General features: G+C 41.0%; 1 protein-coding gene across 2 annotated transcripts in view; it reads right to left on the bottom strand.

Moving 5' to 3' along the window:
* Nucleotides 1-18,337, bottom strand: part of PRKCA (protein kinase C alpha) — an 866,216-nt gene that overhangs the window by 320,743 nt on the left and 527,136 nt on the right. For both annotated transcript variants that reach the window (XM_029599335.1, XM_029599336.1), the window contains exon 4: nucleotides 14,455-14,566. In XM_029599335.1, coding sequence (XP_029455195.1) covers nucleotides 14,455-14,566 — 112 coding nt within the window. The remainder of the gene's footprint in view (nucleotides 1-14,454; nucleotides 14,567-18,337) is intronic.

The following is an 18,337-nucleotide window of genomic DNA, read 5'->3' as shown; positions in this document are numbered from 1 at the left end:
TAGCTTATCCAGGAATTTGGAGTATAGGTTTTCTGGTGGATACGAATGCTCCAGCAGGTCAAGAAAGGGGATCTGGGGGGATCCTTGTAGACTCTTCCTCTGAATTGAGAGGTGGAGGTGTTGGAGTTCTGTGAAAATAGATGCTTAGAGCCAACAGTTGTAGAGAAAAGCATTTTATTAAATGTTATAAAATAATATAAATATTAAATAATAAAGTACCTTATGGAGAGACAGAGTGCTATACAAGGCTCCAGCATATACTCCCTCTCAAATAGTATTATATAGAATTTACAGCTGTATATTTCCAACCCCTAAAATAGGTTACATAAGTGTCAATTTCTATGATTGGCTATTATAAACAAATAATCTGAATGGCCATATATTAATTTAATTCTTATCTCGTATGTAAATGTTTTCTTGGAATTCTGCGGCATTAACGGCCTAAGAATTTTTTTTTTTTTTTACAACTTTAGATGGAATGTCAACTGGCCTTGTCCTTGTTCTAGATATGTTTCTATAACCCTGTACTCCAGTTATTTCTGTATTTTTATCTAGCTTATAGCATCTGACTGTCTAGGAAAATAAGTACAAATATGTTACAATGTTATACTTGTTAAAGGTTGCCTATGATCAAAAATCAAAAACTTAGAACAGGAATAATGACTTGTTATGTGACATGTCAAAAAGTGTTTCACTGCAACTAAGGGCCTATGAGCACCCACATCAGAGGAATACTAACCCATGACCCCATTTGAAGATAACTGCTATCAGGGTGAGGTCCTCAGTTGTCTCAGAGGGGAATATTCCCAGGGTAAGCTCCAGATAGTGTTCCATGCTCCATTCTTGGATTGGGTAGATTCCTCCATAGAGAGAGATGGCATGTCCTGCTGAGGGCTAGTTACAACCACTGGGGCCTTGGATGTGAGCTCTCGAGGCATGGAGGTGAGAGGCACTCCCCATTGGGGGAACAAATCCAACATTCTGGACAGGAGAGGTTGAAAGTTGCCCTCTTTGTCACTGGCCGCCAATGAGGTAAAGGTCTTCACCAATTCAGCCACTGGTCTATGGACTGTTGTGTCCTTTGAACAAGACTTGGGGAAGAGACATCCTCTTAAAATCAGTAAAGTCGTCCTCTTGAGAAACAGATACTGGACTCCAGGAACAGACTTCCTCTTGGGTTAACTGTGCTGGTGGCTGCATAGCAACTAGAGCCACAGTGGAGCATATTGGATCCAGAGTCTCCAAAAGAAACCAATGAGCAGATAAATGAGAAGAGGCTCCAGGTGGTCAGGGATCTGGACCAAGGAGGCCAAATGGAGATAAGGGCACCAACATGGAGGAAGGTAACACCTGAGTGAGTATTTTGAACAGAAAGTGATTTTGCTGGTGAAAAAAGAGGATTTGTACATATTGCTGTACTAGGAAACTTTGTGACTTGCGGCAGAAAAGATATTGTGGGGTAAATTGATATTCTCTGTGTTAGATTTAATAGACAAAGCAAGGCAAATGCTTAGTGTAAGATTTAATGGTGAAATCTGGGTAAATTCTTAGGGGAAATTTTCAAAAGAATTTACGCACATAAAAGTTGAATATATTGTAAATTTTCAAAATTCCATTTATACACTTAAAGTTCACTTACATGTGTAAATCTATTGACAATTCAATAGCATATATTAGCAAATTTCAAAAGCCCACTTGTGTGCAACATGCAGTTATGCATGCAAACCCTAGTTTTAAGCATGTAAATCCTTTTGAAAATTACCTCCTCAATGCCTTATTTCATTCCCACCCACCCCAAGCACATTATTTGATTTATAGACTGTTATCCCAATTAAAAGGTAGAAGGAACATTTTTCACAACAAGAATCAATCAGGAAGTAAGTAAACATAGGAGTAATCCAGCCCATATCAATAGATTAAATGTTGTCCCCATGTTGGTCACAAACTAACATTAAATATACCAAATAAAGTTCAAAGACCTAACATTATTTATTTATTTTATTTATTTAAGGTTTTTATATACCGACATTCATGAAATGATCACATCATGCTGGTTTACAAATAAACAGGGGTGCAATAAATACATCAAAACAGAAATAACGTGTCGAAGAAAGCAGTTACAATTAACAATGACTATTGAACTGGGATCAGAGGAAATAAAGATAGACATTAGATTAAACATCCTACTCCCTTAGCAACCTTAATTACCAACTTCACAATACTGAAATGCAGTCAGCAGTCCAGTAGCAAGATGGGGCCCTTCTAGTGTTTTGCATCAAGTGACATGCATATGATTACCTACCAGTTGATGAGAGGTTGTGTGTGCATGCGCGATGCAAATAGCTCCTGGCTCTCGGAGAACAAATCCTATCTCTGGAAGAACTGAGGCAGACATAAATACATCCACAAAGGTACGCTGAATGTCCCCTCAACTAAAGCCACTCGCCTTTCCTCGACCAAAGACCGAGCTTTTTCAACAGCAGGTCCATCTATTTGGAATAATATCCCTTCAAGCCTCAGATTAGAACCGTGCCTCACTACGTTCAGGAAAAAACTCAAGACGTGGCTATTCCACCAAGCCTTCTCTGAACCTCCAGACAATCACTAGTCGCCATTATTCTCACATGGACAAATGATCTTCTATCCTCCTGATCAATGGACCCATGCTTTCCCAGGTTAAAGCACCTTAAGCTTTAACCATATTCTTCTTGTATGTTGTTACAATTTCTTCCTACCTTTACCTTTCTTCCAGCTATTTAAGCTTCCAAGTTCCTACTCCTTGTTAAATGTAACTTTGCCTTATTCACCTCTATTGTTATTTACTTTATTTTTGCCTCAGTTATCCCTTTGTTATTTGTAAACCGATCCGATATGGTTATTACTATGAAGGTCGGTATAAAAAAGTTTTAAATAAATAAATAGAAGAAACCTTCAGGGACATGGTAGTCAAGACCTAACTCCAGTCTGGCAGCTCCTGTGCTGCTTTGGAGGAGACAGGTCACCTGGAAGGAGATCATCATCTTGGTGTAGCTGGAAGTGATCCTGTAGCGAGGACCTGCCCTCCAGATGACGCATTATTCTCTCGAACCAAGGATGGGTCTCCAAATGTTAGCAGGCCTTATAGTTTGAGATTCAATCATTAGGAATGTAGATAGCTGGGTGGCTGATGGAAATGAAGATTGCTTGGCAACTTGCCTACCTGGTATGAAGGTAGAGGACCTCATGCATCACATAGAAAGGATTTTAGACAGTGCTGGGAAGGAGCCAGCTGTCATGGTACTAGATAGCAATCAAAAAAACCTTCACTAATGAAATAAATTTAAATGCAAAAAAGCTAATTAAAATCTAGAGAGGAAAAGACCGCAGACACCGAGTATGCACGTCAATTCTCACTTAAAGCACACTAAATGATATAATGTGTGGATGAGACAATGGTGCAGGGAAGAAGGTTTTAGATTTATTAGGAACTAGGGAACCTATTCTGAAAGAATGGGCTTCACCTTAACTAGGGTGGAACCAGGCTGCTGGTACTAATGTTTGAAAAGGAGGGGCAGTAGCTTTTAAACCAGAATGTAGACAGTCAATCAGCAGCATATGGTTCAGAAGATGGTGTCTTCGAAAGATGCTAACAAATCAGGGGAGTTAGGGCATCCCAATAGAGAGGTTCCAATAAAGGCAAGAATAGCCCAGATGCCTTTAAGTAGACCGAGTTAAAAGATTCAAATCATTCCAGTCAATTGCAGGGAATTTTGTTTATATTCTGAAATGTCTGAATGCAAATGCCAGAAGTATAAAAAATAAAATAGCTGAGTTAGAATATATAGCACTGAATGAAGTAGAAATAATTGGTATCTCAGAGACCTGATCGATGGAGGACACTATGGTATCAGGGTACAAATTATATCACAATGAAAGGGTGGATCAAATTGGTGGAGGACTGGCTCTGTATATTAAGCACAGAATCAAAAAGGATAAAGATCATGTAGGAGACTAAAAGCACTGTGGAATCTTTCTGGCTAGAAATTACATCTGTGATGGGCAAGAATATAATACTGGGAGTATATTACCATCCACCTGACCAGAATGAACACACAGATAATGAAATGCAAACAGAAATTAGGGAAGCTAACAGATTTAGCAACACAATAATAATGGGAGATTTCAATTATTATACAGAAACAGTTAATAATTAATGTGCAACGAACCACACTTGTCTCACAAAAAGACGTTGCAAAAGTCAAAATTTTTTTAAATTTTTGTGTGCATAGAATTTCTCTCGAAATGTGGACCATCATACCACCCTTGGTTGATTCAGGCAGTAAGCCACGCTTTCAACCACAACGGGTCACATTTAATCATCGGTCCAATAAAGTCTTTTGAATTGCTTCAATTTTCTATTTTATTAAATTTACTTTTTTTGTCGTTTTTTGTCCATTTATAGTAAAATATTTTTAACGATGTTAGGGTAAATATATTTGAAGCGGAATTTCCTTACTTGTGCGGAGCGCCGCCGCGCTTCCGAACTTTTGTCTTCACTTACTTGTACAGAGCGCCACCGCGCTTCCAAACCTTTGTCTTCAATACTGCCGTGCTTTATAGGCGAAGATTTCCGATTGAAGGTGCTCATACGACTAAGAGCTCCTGTAGTCCGACGTACGTTTCGCGATTGTGCTGCTTCAGGGACTATGTCCTAATCGGAAAGTTGTAGTGTCTGGACTTGAAAAAGTCCAAGGTTAATTCCCGCCAAAATTGCTTCAATATTTAAATACCTTAATGTTTTCGTCTGACGAAAGCAAACATTAAGGTATTTAAATATTGAAGCAATTTTGGCGGGAATTAACCTTGGACTTTTTCAAGTCCAGACACTACAACTTTCCGATTAGGACATAGTCCCTGAAGCAGCACAATCGCGAAACGTACGTCGGACTACAGGAGCTCTTAGTCGTATGAGCACCTTCAATCGGAAATCTTCGCCTACAAAGCACGGCAGTATTGAAGACAAAGGTTTGGAAGCGCGGTGGCGCTCTGTACAAGTAAGTGAAGACAAAAGTTCGGAAGCGCGGCGGCGCTCCGCACAAGTAAGGAAATTCCGCTTCAAATATATTTACCTTAACATCGTTAAAAATATTTTACTATAAATGGACAAAAAACGACAAAAAAAGTAAATTTAATAAAATAGAAAATTGAAGCAATTCAAAAGACTTTATTGGACCAATGATTAAATGTGACCAGTTGTGGTTGAAAGCGTGGCTTACTGCCTGAATCAACCAAGGGTGGTATGATGGTCCACATTTCGAGATAAATTCTATGCACACAAAAATTTAAAAATTTTTTGGCAGATTTCAATTATTCCAATACTGATTGGGTGAATGAGATATCATGACATGCTAGGGAAATAAAGTTTCTAGATGAAATAAATGATTGCTTCATGGAGCAGCTGATCTAGGAACCAATGAGAGGACCACCTATTTTAGATCTAATTCTTAGTGGAATGCAGGATTTGGTGCGAGAGGAAACAGTTATGGGGCTACATGACAAAAGTGATCATAACACAATCAAGTTTGTCTTAATTGGAGGGAGGACATTAATGAAAACCACTGCTCTAGCATTTAACTTTCAAAAGAGAGATGAAGATAAAATGAGGAAAATAATTAGAAAAAAAAAACATTTTGGAAGGCCAAACGACTGTCAGCATGATTAAAGTGTGTGGTGAAAAGGGACTATTATAACCCAAAGAACTTCTATTAAAAAAAATGTAAAAAGGATCCAAACGAAGAAAAAGGAAAAAGAAGAAGCACTGACAAGTTAGATGTAAAACATTGATCAGGCAGCAAAGAGAATTTGAAAAGAAGCTTGCCATAGAGGCAAAACTCATAAAGGTCTGTTAGACCTTTTATATGACTGAGGAGTAAAAAGGCCACTTGAGTAAGAGAAGACTGTAGTAGAAAGACTAAATGATTTATTTGTTTTGGTTTTTAATGGTGATGATTCAGAAGAAATGAAACAAATCATGGTGAACCTGGAAGATGTAACAGGGCAAACTGACAAACTAAAGTAGCAAATCACCTGGACCAGATTGTCTTCACCCCAGAGATCTGAAAGAACTCAAAAACGAAATTGTAGATCTATTAATATTTATTTGCAACCTATCATGAAAAATCATCTATTGTATCTGAAGATTAAAGGATGGCCAATGTAACGCCTATCTTTACAAAGATCTCCAGTGGCAAGCTGGGAAACTTCAGTCCAGTGAGCCTGTCAGGGCCAGGAAAATTCAGAGAATCTATTCTAAATAACAAAATTACAGAACATTTAGACAGTCATGTTCAATAGGACATAACCAACATGGGATTTACCTAAGGGAAGTCTTGCCTCACCAATTTGCTACATTTTATTGAAGAAGTTAATAAACATGTAGATAATGGTGAGCTGGTGTATATAGGGTATTTATTTTTTCAGAAGTCCTTCATGAGAGACTCCTGAGAAAATTAAAAGTCATGGGATAGGAGGCAATTTTCTACTGTGAATTGTGAACTGGTTAAAAGATAGAAAATAGAGAGCAGGACAAAACAGTCAGTTTTCTTAATGGAGAAAGACAAATAGCAGAGTGCCCCAGAAATATTGTATTGGGACCAGTGCTTTTTAATACAGTTATAAATGATCTAGAAAAGGGAACAAGTGAAATGATCAAATCTGCAGACAACACAAAATTATTCTTAGTTGTTAAATCACAAGCAGATTGTGAGACATGGCTGGAGGACCTTAAGAGACTGGGTACCCAAAAGGCAGAGGAAATTTAATATGAACAAGTACAAAGTATTGCACATTGGTAACTACAATTTGGATTACTTTTCCATATATTAGGTTTGTGAGGGAATATATAAGAAACACTCAGAACACCTTAAAGGACCAGCACAGCTATCTGGCCCAGTACTCCTTAAACCCAACTCAACAAGGGATTCTGAGCCCAGGGAGGATCCCTGCAGCCTAGCATTAAGAAAGGCAGGGCCCAGAAAGGTAGAAGAGGCCCCAGGGAGAAGGCAGGAAGCCAGCCTATACCAGAACTATGTACATTTGAATGTTTTGTTAACCCAAGGGACTGCTTAGTTAAGCAGCCTTTGTGCTGTATTTTTGGTTTGCCTGTAAATAAGCTGAGTGGTACCAGCCAGAGTTTGGCCTCCTTTTGTACTCCTGGCTATTCCCAACCCATGATACTCTGATCGACCATATATAGTGGCAGCAGTGGGACGCACAAACAGGAGCCCACTGCACAGAAAGAAAAAAAAAGAAAAAAATATCCAAATACAGAATTTTTTTTCCCCTCTTTGGGCCTGGCTGCAAGAACAGCTGGGGACTCTGGTAGCGCAGACCAAGGGAGCTAGCCCTGCCTGCAGCAGGAAGAGAAGTAAATTGTTAATAAGGGCCAGATGGGCTAGAAATGTTTCCTTCTGTTTTCTGTCCTCTCTCCTTTCCCTAGAGAGCCACCCAGCTTCACTGTTTATGCAGTAAGTACAGCTCCTCATGGCTGGGCAGCAACAACTGCAGGCCACCGTGCAAAAACAAATTGTCCGGCAGCAGTTGCTGCGAGAGCAATTTATGCAAAAAAACCTGGTGCTAACACAAGTGGCACAGGCCATGCAGACCGTCGTAACCAGTCTATCTCCCTTGTCACCAGTAGTACTTAAGATGGCCCTGGGAGAAGACTCAGATTGTTTCTTGAAGAACTTTAAATGGACAGCTTGATTGGCAGGATGGCCAGAAAATAGATGAACTAGGGAGTAGCCAAGCTGCCTTTCAAACCACCAACCTGGAAGAGCTACATACACCGAATTCAAAAAAGCTATCCTAAAGAGGGTGGGACCCACACCAGAAGCCTATCGACAGTGATTTCGGCGAGGAGTCCTTCAACCAGAGGAAAACCCGCAGAATCTTTTCCACAGACTTGAGGATGCAAGTTGAAAGTGGTTGCACCCAGAAGAGAAGACCAGGTTGGAGATAGCCAAAATAGTTTTGCTGGAACAATTCCTAGATGGCCTAGATCACCTGACGCAGAAGTAGGTTTGCTGAAACCTGAACTTTACGTTAGAATTATCATTGGAAGTGGTGGAGGCCTATTACCAAGCCCAGTCCATGCCTGAATTGCCATGGCCTCAGGGGAGACCATCTGAAACCGGGAGAGGACACTGGAGCCCTAAGGGCAAGAGGCTGGACTTTTGGCTTCAACTGCAAACTCCAACGAGATTGTCATGTTTCAGCTGTGGAGGAAGGGCCATTTTGCATGAAACTGCGCCCGCAGAGAAGACAAGCCAATGAACATTAATGCCATGGCCCCACACACTTGTTATTTCTTGGATGTCTCCAGCCAGGGAGTCTCTACTCTTGTGAATGCTGTTGAGATAGATGGTGTTCCAACCCAGGAATTTGTGGACTCAGAGTGTAAAAACGCTATTGAAAGAGTTAGTGAAGTGGGTCCAGATTGAGGTCGAAAGAATCGTAACCCTGGCATGCATCCACGAGGAATGGCGAAAATATCCAACAAGCCATGTACAAATGAAAATCCTGGTTGGCCAAGACAAGACAGAAGTAGTAGGACAGAAGTCCAAACTTCAAAATCCTGTGGAACCAACTCACATCTGATTCACTCACACACAGCAACGAAGAACTGGCATTTCTAGAACTCTTCCCTTTAGAAGATCCTGACCTGTAAGGTAAAGTCTCTAAGATCCCTAAATCCCGGAGACAACAGCAACAGGAAAAATACAGTTATACTAATTTCAGGGCCACTAGGGAGGAGTCAGCATCAGTGCTGCCACCTACTCAGAATAGCATACCTAATCCCTTTGAGTGGCAAAATGGGCATAACTCAGGGAATTTCAGACAGGCCCAAAGGGAGGATGAGACTTACGTCTGCACAGGAGTATATCAAGAGGGTGGATGGGAAGCTAGTTCCTGGAGCAGTAGATAAGGATCCTTTTCTCCCTTATTTTATAATGAAAAGAGACCTATTTTACCAGGTAACAAAAGGAGATCTGGAGGGGGAAGTGATAGAACTCCTCCTAGTTCCCAAACCCTACTGCCAGCAAATCCTGCAATTATCATATAGCTACCTTTCTGGGGGCTACCCAGGTGAGCAAAACAACCAGAAAGAGAATATTAGCGCAGTTCTTTTGGCTTGGCATACACTGACAGGTCCAGCTATTTCGCCAGTCTGCCTGCATGGAGATTTTTTCCCTGATTTGGGCTGTCCAAGAAAATGTTAACTATTTGTTTCCAAGGTAATCAAACAGCTCTGTACCTTGCGCAAGGTAAAAACTCTGCATACCTTGGTATATCATCCGCAGACAGATGGCCTTGTTGAGTGCTTTAATAAGACACTCAAACAAATATTGAAAAAATCTGTGGCTGAAGACAGCAAGAATTAGGATTTCTTGCTACTCTATGTGCCATTTGCAGTCCGCAAAGTACCCCAGAGCCCGATGGGGTTTTCACCTTTTGAGTTACTGATTGGGAAGAGACCGAGGGGAATCTTGGACACAGCTCGCGAGACTTAGGAAGAAGAGTCAAAACCAGGGTAGAACCCTAGTTGACTACACTATCAGGGTGCAAGAATGATTGAAGAAGGTTGGGGAGCTGCCTGTCTATGCCTAGAAAAGGCTCTGAGAACCCAAGCCTGAGATTACAATTGTCCCACAGTTCAAAGAGCATCCCAACCAGGGGACAGAGTTCTTGTCCTTCTCCAATCTTCAGAAAGCAAGTTGTTAGCACGCTGGCAAGACCCTTATGAAGTTTTAGAGAAAACTGGGCCCGTGAATTTTAAAATAGCCCAGTTGGATAAATGGAATAAAACTCAGACCATGTAAATCTCCTAAAGAAATGGGAGGCACCAATGTGCGGAGTGGTGCAAGAGGAAGAATTTAGTCCAGAGGTCAGACCTGAGTGGATTGAACCCAGATTCCCTCCGGAGAGCAACTCTCCACCATACAGACAGCAGACTTATAATCAGCTAGAGAAGTGAAACAAAGTTATCATCTCGAATCTACCGGGTCAAACCCACTTTGTGCAGCATGATATCATTACACCTCCTGGAGTTGTCATGTGGCAATGACCCTATTGGATTCACGAGGCCAGACACCATGTCATTAGGATCAAAGTGAAGCATATGTTCTGTTTCAGAGTTCTGGAGGAATCCAACAGTGGCTGGTCCTCACCCATAATGCTGGTGCCAAAGTCAGATAGGAGCATCAGGTTTTGCATTGACTTTAAAAAAACAAAACTCAACACCTCAAGTGGATGAACTGATTGAGCATAGGGTATTGGCAGGTGCCTCCAACATTAACGGTGAAGGAGAAGACTGTGTTCTCTATGTAAGGTGGGCTCTTCCAATTCACTGACCTCCCTTTGGAATCCATTGTGCCCCTGCAATGTTTCAGCGCTGGCTGACCACCTGCTGCACCCGCATCAAGATTATGCAACTGCCTACTTGGATGATATCGTGGTTTACAGTCTGGATTGGAGGACACATCTAAGCCAACTCCAGGCTGTCCTAACAATTCTGAGAAAGGCAGGCTTGACTGCCAATCCTAAAAAGTGCTTGCTGGGAGGACAAGAAATCCAATACCTGAGGTACACTCTTGGGAAGGGGAAAGTCAACCTGCAGACCAGGAAGACTGAGGCGATTACCTGGGTGCCAGTCCCACAAACAAAAGCAAGAGTGAGAGCTTACCTGGGCCTTACTGGGTATTACAGGATGATTATACACAATTACTCAAAGGCAGAACTTCTCACAAGGCTCTTGTTAAAGAAAGCCCCAGAGAAGGTCCAATGGCTAGCTTTTAATAAATGTTTGCTCTTTAATTTCATCTACATGCAGAAAGCAGTTTTGAATGTTATTGCTGAAAATATTTTTTTGTATACATTCTATTTTTACAGCTGCCAGTAGATATTAGGCGACTTTAAGCAAGGGATGGACTTAGTGAATGTTCCCTTTACGATAAGGTTGCTGTGAGCATAAAAGTGATAGGCTTTTTGCATCAAAGAAAGTAGTGCTCACAGGGTAATGTATCCAAATATTTTTGCTCACATGGGCAAATGTTTGCACACAGCAAACCAATCTTTAAAGGGAACACTTGGCACTGGGGAGAAGGAGATTGAGATTGGATCCTAATGGGGGTTAGGTTTAGGGAGAAAAAGAGTGATGTTGGAGAAGAAAGAAGTGACCAGTGGATATGAATATGTGACACATTGTAAAATTTGGTTTGGTTCGCCACGAGGATCAAGCAAACTTGAAAGTGTGCCTTCATATAAAAAAAAGGTTGAGAAGCTCTGCCTTAAAGGACTAGCCACGGCTATCTGGCCCTGTCCTTCTTAAGATCCAAACCAGCAAGAGATTCTGGGCCCAGGGAGGATCCCTGCAGGCTAGCATAAGAGGCAGGGCCCAGAAAGGTGGAAGAGGCCCCAGGGAGAAGGCATATTGAATTTTAAGAATTATTAGGAATAAAATGGAGAACAACATAATACCTCTGGTATCATTCCATTGTGGGACAGCAGCTAGAGTATTATGTGTAATTCTGGTCACCAAATTTCAAAAAGGATATCGTGGAACTAGAAAAGGTTCAGAGACAGGTGACCCAAATGATAAAGGGAATAAAACAAGTTCCCTCTGAGGAAAGGCTAACGAGGCTAAGGCTCTTCAGCTCGGAGAAGATTATGCTGAACGTAGATATAATAGAGATCTATATAATAATGAGCGGAGTGGAACATATAAATATGAATCAATTGTTTACTCTTTAAAAAAAAAAATAAAGACTGGGGGACACTCCATGAAGTTACTAAGAATCCATTTAAAACAAACTAGAGAAAATTCTTTTTCACTCAAAGCAAAATAAACCTCTGGAATTCATTGCCAGAAGATATGGTAAAGGAAGTTAACATAGCTAGGTTTAAAAAAGGTTTGGACAATTCCTGGAGGAAAAATCCATAAATCATTATTAATAAAGTACACCTAACGAAAGCCATTGCTTATTCTTGGGCATAAGCAACATGAAATCTATCTATTATTTGGGATTCTGCCAAGTACTTGTGATCTGGATTGGCCACTGCTGGATACTGGGTGTGATGGACCCTTGGTCTGATCCACTATGGAAGTTCTTAAGTTCGTCCAGGTTTCCCTAACACCTGTTCCTGCATTGAGTGCATGGATGGTGCCAAGGGCTGGGTGCATTGATGATGCATGCTTCAATGCGGTCTGTACCAGTGGCCCCAATGAATGGTGCTGCTTCTGTGCTGACAAGTCCGTGATGAAGGGGAAGCAGCCCGTGGGTGCACCAAGCAGCTCACTGGCTCCTGTGCTCAGTGCTTCCGCATCCTACTCAAACTCTAAACTACAACAGATTCAGAGCCCAGAACCACAGTTATAGGATCTTTGCTAGAGGAACTCCTGCTTGACTCTGCATGGAGGGAGCCCAAAGAGTCCCGACTCACTGACCTTTGAAGTTCCTCCATTTTCCAGGCCTGTTCCTGTGGGATCTCAGCAACATCTGACTACAATGAGGTCAATTATTTCTGCCATTATTATAAGCACTTCCCCCTCATAAATGCCAGAGGATAAGAGGATAATGGTTGTAAGAATCAACAGAGGCCACATAGAGGAGTAAATCCAGACAGAAAAAATGTGTATCTCTCTCAAAGATGTCAACCCAACTGTGCAATCAGACAGCAGTAATAGTTAGTTGAATTGTGATTGGGGTTTTAGGCATCTGTAACAAATACCGTGGCAGCTGATGATGGATATCTTGTGGCCACAAACAGTCCTTGAAGCTACTGGGCCTTCTTAGAAAATAGCATTTTCCTTTATTTTTTTGTGTAGCTGAAATATCCCGTTGAGGGTCTGCTGAAGCAGTGAGGAAAATTGAAAAAGCAGCTGAAGCAAAATCTTCAGATGTTTGAAAAAAAGACAAAAAAAAAAAAAAAAAAAGAGAGTAAAACATCCATGCAGAAGCTCAGACAAAAAAAGATTGAGGGTCTAACAAGGCAGTACACGCGTGGGAACTTCCACGAATGCTAAGTGATAAAACTACTGAACTAGAGAGCTGGGTCTGTTTGGCGCCATCAAATGCTGTCATGTCATGGCATAAAGAATAAAATTTCCTTATTTGGTGACTGCTCTTTGGTAGACTATGTAAAATTATTAAACATTTATATTCTGCCCTATGCTTAATAGTTGATGGCTTCAGGCATGGGGTCCAATATACTATGTTTATGTTTAATAGATTTCATATACCACTAGTATATACACATAAACCAAGTAGTTAACATAATTAAAAAACATACATAATTATCCAGCAAAACAAGGCAAAAATACATTATGGGGCAGATTTTCAAAGCCCTACGCACGTAAATCCGGGAGGATTTACACGCGTAAGGGGGGTTACGCGCGCCGGGCCTATTTTCAAAAGGCCCGGCAGTGCGCATAAAGCCCCGGGGCTTGAAAAAAGGAACAGGGCATGGGCTGGGCGGGGCTGGAGCCACCATGCTTGGGATCACGGGCTGGCCGTTGGTCGGCAGGCGCAACTTATAAAATAAAGGTATGGTGGGGGTGTTTAGTTAGGGCTGGGGGGGGTTAGGTAGGGGAAGGGAGGGGAAGGTGGGGGGGGGGGGGGGCGGAAGCAAAGTTCCCTCCGAGGGAGGGAATGGGGAAAGCCAGCAGGGCTCCCCAAGGGCTCGGCACGCACAAGGTGCACTATTGTGCACCCCCTTGTGCGTGCCGACTCCGGATTTTATAACATGCGTGCAGCTGCGCGCGCATGTTATAAAATCGGGCGTACATTTGTGTGCTCCGGGTTGTGCGCATTAAAAACCGGCCCTATGTAAATAAAACAATAATACTCTGCACAATACAACAGGGAACAGGAATGAAAACCATATAATAATTCTCACCAAGATAAATCAAATTCCTAGGATAAACCTCCCAAGCCTAACCATAACACATGGTCAAGTGATGCAGAAAAATGCAAACAAACATTAATAGTTAAATGCCTGGTAAAATAGCCAAGCCTTTTCAACTTTCCTGAACTTCAAGTAAAACTTGTGTCACGTTTGTTACACCTTTGTTGGTGGTTTGGCAAAGAAGTTGAACAGCCTCCAGAGCAAGGCTAAGGCTGTGAAGTGGCAGAGCAGCTACTGCTTATGTTGTACCTGTTTGTAAGGATACAAGGAAGGCTTTGGATTTCCAATGCTCTCAAATGTGGTGGGCTTCCTGAGCACATTTACCATGAAATCATCAAATACCTTCTGAAACTTAACAGCTAGTGAATGGCAGAAAGAACAACTACATGCACATTCTATTGTTAGCGACTATCAAATCATTAAACGCTGCATAATCCACCCCAACCCACTCTGAAAACAATATCTCGACTGATAACCCAGGCACTGATCAGACAAAAAAAAAATGCTTACTTTCACATTTCATCCCTTGGTGAATAAGTCCATAAAGCAATGATCCACAGTGATCACAAAACGTTGGGCTTCCATATGTGTGGATTTTAAACTTGTGCTTGCTTCTAGGGTCCTGAAAAAGGAAAAAGTGCTTGTTTGTCAAAATTAATAGTCAAATTACCATATCCTTTTGCCATTTAATGCTGGATACTAATGGTTTAACAATTAGTGTCCTGTTTCCTAATTCCCTGCTTCGCCCCATATTTCCAGAAAGAGAAACCAGCAAGAAAATCGCAAGTGACAGCTGTTTATTGGAAGCCAAAAAGCGGCTGCAATAATTCACAGAAACAAGACAATAACAAAATCCAGGAACCAAACAGCGGTGACATGTGCACACTACAAGCAAGCCAGTCAAAATAAAAGTATCTGGTTAACGAACCAAATTTTAAAAGTGTCAGACTTATTTATTTTTACTGGATTAGTACACAAGGAGTTACATTTTCAGAGGCTCAAGTGACTTTTATGGGAGTAGAAAAAGTGTTAACCTACCTAAATTAGCCATTAAGTGTATATATTTTAGCCAATGGAAAGTACCTGCATACTTTTGGCTGTGTAGAAAAGGGGTGTTCTGGGGGGAGGGGTGTTCTGGGGGGAGGGGTGTGGGGACAGGGTATTTTGCAGGCATTTCGATAATGTGCATGCATAGCGGGGATGCTGTGAATGTATGCACTTTACTCTGTTTAACATCATGTAAGCGTACACGCATACTTTCTGTCATACAATGTGCATGGGTACCTTGAGTGTGAAAACCAGCTGGGTTTGTGCAGGCTGAAGACAAGCGTGTTGTGTATACACAACCAGTTGGGTGATCCATAGAAAATGTAAACACTATGAGGTCCATATTCAGAAGCATTTAGATGGAAAACAAAATGGATATTTGGGAACTTAGCCAGCTATCTTATCTGTCTAAAGTTCAGCTGGATAACTTGGGGCATTCCAGAGGCATTTCAAGGAGGAGTTAACTTAGCTGCTAATTATCTGGCTAAGTCCGATATTCAGAGTTATCCAGCTAAGTCTGTTTGAGCTAATGAGCTGCCCTAAGCTGGATAAAGTTAGCCGGCTACCTTTAAGATAGCCGGCAATATTCAATAGTGTGAATGCGCTATTGAATAGTGTGAATGCACTATTGAATATTCCTAAGTTAGCCGAATAAGTTTATCTGACTATCGCTGCTATCCAGACAGTGACTGAATATGAACCTCAATACTTTTAAGAACTTTCTCAATAGGATTTCTCCAGCACCACAGGGAGAGTAATTTGTAAAGGCATTAATTTATTTAACTTTATTACCCACCCCTCCTAACAGTTCGGAGCTGGGTACAAAAGAACATACACAATATGAAACAAAAAAACACAAACAGGACCCATTAAATTTCTAAAAATAGATGCTAAGTGGACATCCTATGAGATTACAAATACTTCAGTATAGAGGTGCATATAATGATAGTATTATATCAGGGAGCCAGAATGTCAGGAAGTGCCTGTTGAAGAGGTAGGTTTTTAGGAATCGTTTAAACAACTTTGTATCTTTAGTTAATTGGAAATTGCTAGGTAGAGTGTCCCACTGAGAAGGACCAAAGATGGAAAAGGAGCGTTCCCTAATGATAGTGAGATGTGCAGGAGTATGAATTCTCAGTGTAGATTGTAAGAACATAAGAACATGCCATACTGGGTCAGACCAAGGGTCCCATCAAGCCCAGCATCCTGTTTCCAACAGTGGCCAATCCAGGCCACAAGCACCCAAACACCAAGCAGATTCCATGCCACTGATGCCAGTAATAGCAGTGGCTATTCTCTAAGACAACTTGATTAATAGCAGGTAATGGACTTCTCCTCCATGAACCTATCCAAACCCCCTCCTTGCTTCACCCGCATACATTTACTAAAAAACTAAATGGCTTCCTGTGAAACTGTCTGCTCAATGTGTGTGTGTGTGTGTTTTGGGGGTGTGGGGTGAATATGTATGTTCACTCTGTATAAACATATTTTTTGCAACATATAAAAGAGGCATTCGGGACCTGGGGGGGGGGGAGAGCATGGCAGAGGGTTGGGCAAACTTACCATTTACATCTATGGGGGTAATTTTCAAAAGGAGTTATGCGTGTAACTGTAATTACTATTGCAGCAATTTTCAAAAGCCCACTTACTCGAGTAAACCTCATTTACTCAAATAAAACCCAGTTTTATGCATGTAAATGTTTTCTAAAATCAGGCCCACACTTTTCAATTTAAAAAAAAAAAGTGCGTGCATATAAACCTCTCTGAGAAAACTAAACACCCCCCCCCCCCCCCAATTAGCAAGCATAAAAGTGCATGGCTCCTTTTCCCAGGGTATTTTTCATAGCAAAAGTACATGTGTATTTGTTTTGAAAATAAAATTTTCTAAATCAGTGTAAAATCTGTGGGCAAAAAGCTTTGGCAGACTTTATGACAGTATAAAAATTACCTTCATAATACGCGCGTTGATTAATGTAAGCTGCTTTATTGACCAGGAAAACTGGTGCGCTATGGACTGTGTGTTTTGTGGAACCAGTGTGCAATTTAGAATGTTTAGCATTCCAGTGCACTGCTTTTTCAATTTGCTTTTCACCAAAAATATACACATTTCTTCTCCTTTTTCTTAATAAAGGGAGGGAAAGAGAGAGATGCTCTTTATCAGGTCAATGATATCTGCCCACTATGATAAGCACCTGCCCATGAATGTCAAAGATATATTGCACAAGACAAAGGAGAATGGTTTGGACAATCAGTAGATGCCTTATAGAGGAGTAAATGCCAGATAGAAAAAGTGTGCATATCTCTGAAAGATGCCAACCCAACTGGGCAATCAGCTAGCACAAAAAGATGTCAAACACCATGTCTTATTTACCACATTGCTAGGCTCAAATGATAGCATAAGATAAATCACCTACTCTGTGACACAGCCTCAAGAACTATGAGGCAAAACACTGCTTTGTCACTAGATATGACGGTCTCCACTGGATTTTATAAGATTTTTCTTTTTTCCCATTCTTTCTTCCTTAATTCAACAGGTCAAAGCGAAAAACATAAATCTTGTTACTTGCATGATTCTCCATGTCACTCTCTTTTTTGGCCAGTTATCCAGATTAAGCTGTAGTTTAGGAAGATTTAAGTACTTCCTACTTCACTAATACTAAACAAGGAACACTATCACCAACTGGCAGTAGTGTCTAGGTTTTCCTCAACGATGCATTTCTCCATTGGAAAATCAAAGTCAAGAAGTAGCACTTAAGTAAATTGCCTATCTCCTGCCAAGTAAAAATAAGCTCCTTTCCCCTTTGAATATGGAGCTGTAAAATGACTACATTTCAGCTTCACATGACTATGAAGATGGTTCCAACTCTTACAAAACTTCTAACTTCAGATTAGAAAGCATTACAAATAGTTTTAAGTGAACAATTAAATTGTCCATTTCATGAAATGTCTGCTTTATCGTTGCATCCGCTACAAATCAGCCTGGTCCACAAAAGCATGATGAAAATGGTATATACCCAGATATGCCCCTAGTAGGAGGCGGCGGCAGTGGCACCAATATGTCACTTATGCTTCTGTAACCTCATGCTGGTGTGCCTCTCTGGCACGGGTGGGTACACAAACTCTCCCTGGCTAGCTATGCTGTCTCTCTCACTTCCCCAGGTGTGGATTTGTTGGACTGGGAGAAGAAAAGAGTCCTTTCAGATCCCGATGTGACAGGGTGGTTTCTTTACACGTTTCCTGGGCAGGATGTCTGTCCTTTATGTGGGTGCAAACTAAATACTCTGGAGTCACTTTGGTAGTATCCAAAACAAAAGTCTTTACTGTTAACACTGATATTTATTTATTT

Source organism: Rhinatrema bivittatum, chromosome 4 (genome assembly GCF_901001135.1).
Source record: "Rhinatrema bivittatum chromosome 4, aRhiBiv1.1, whole genome shotgun sequence".
Classification (NCBI taxonomy): Eukaryota; Metazoa; Chordata; class Amphibia; order Gymnophiona; family Rhinatrematidae; genus Rhinatrema; species Rhinatrema bivittatum.
Note: the sequence above shows the minus strand (reverse complement) of the source record. Positions and strands in the feature narration are given on the sequence as shown.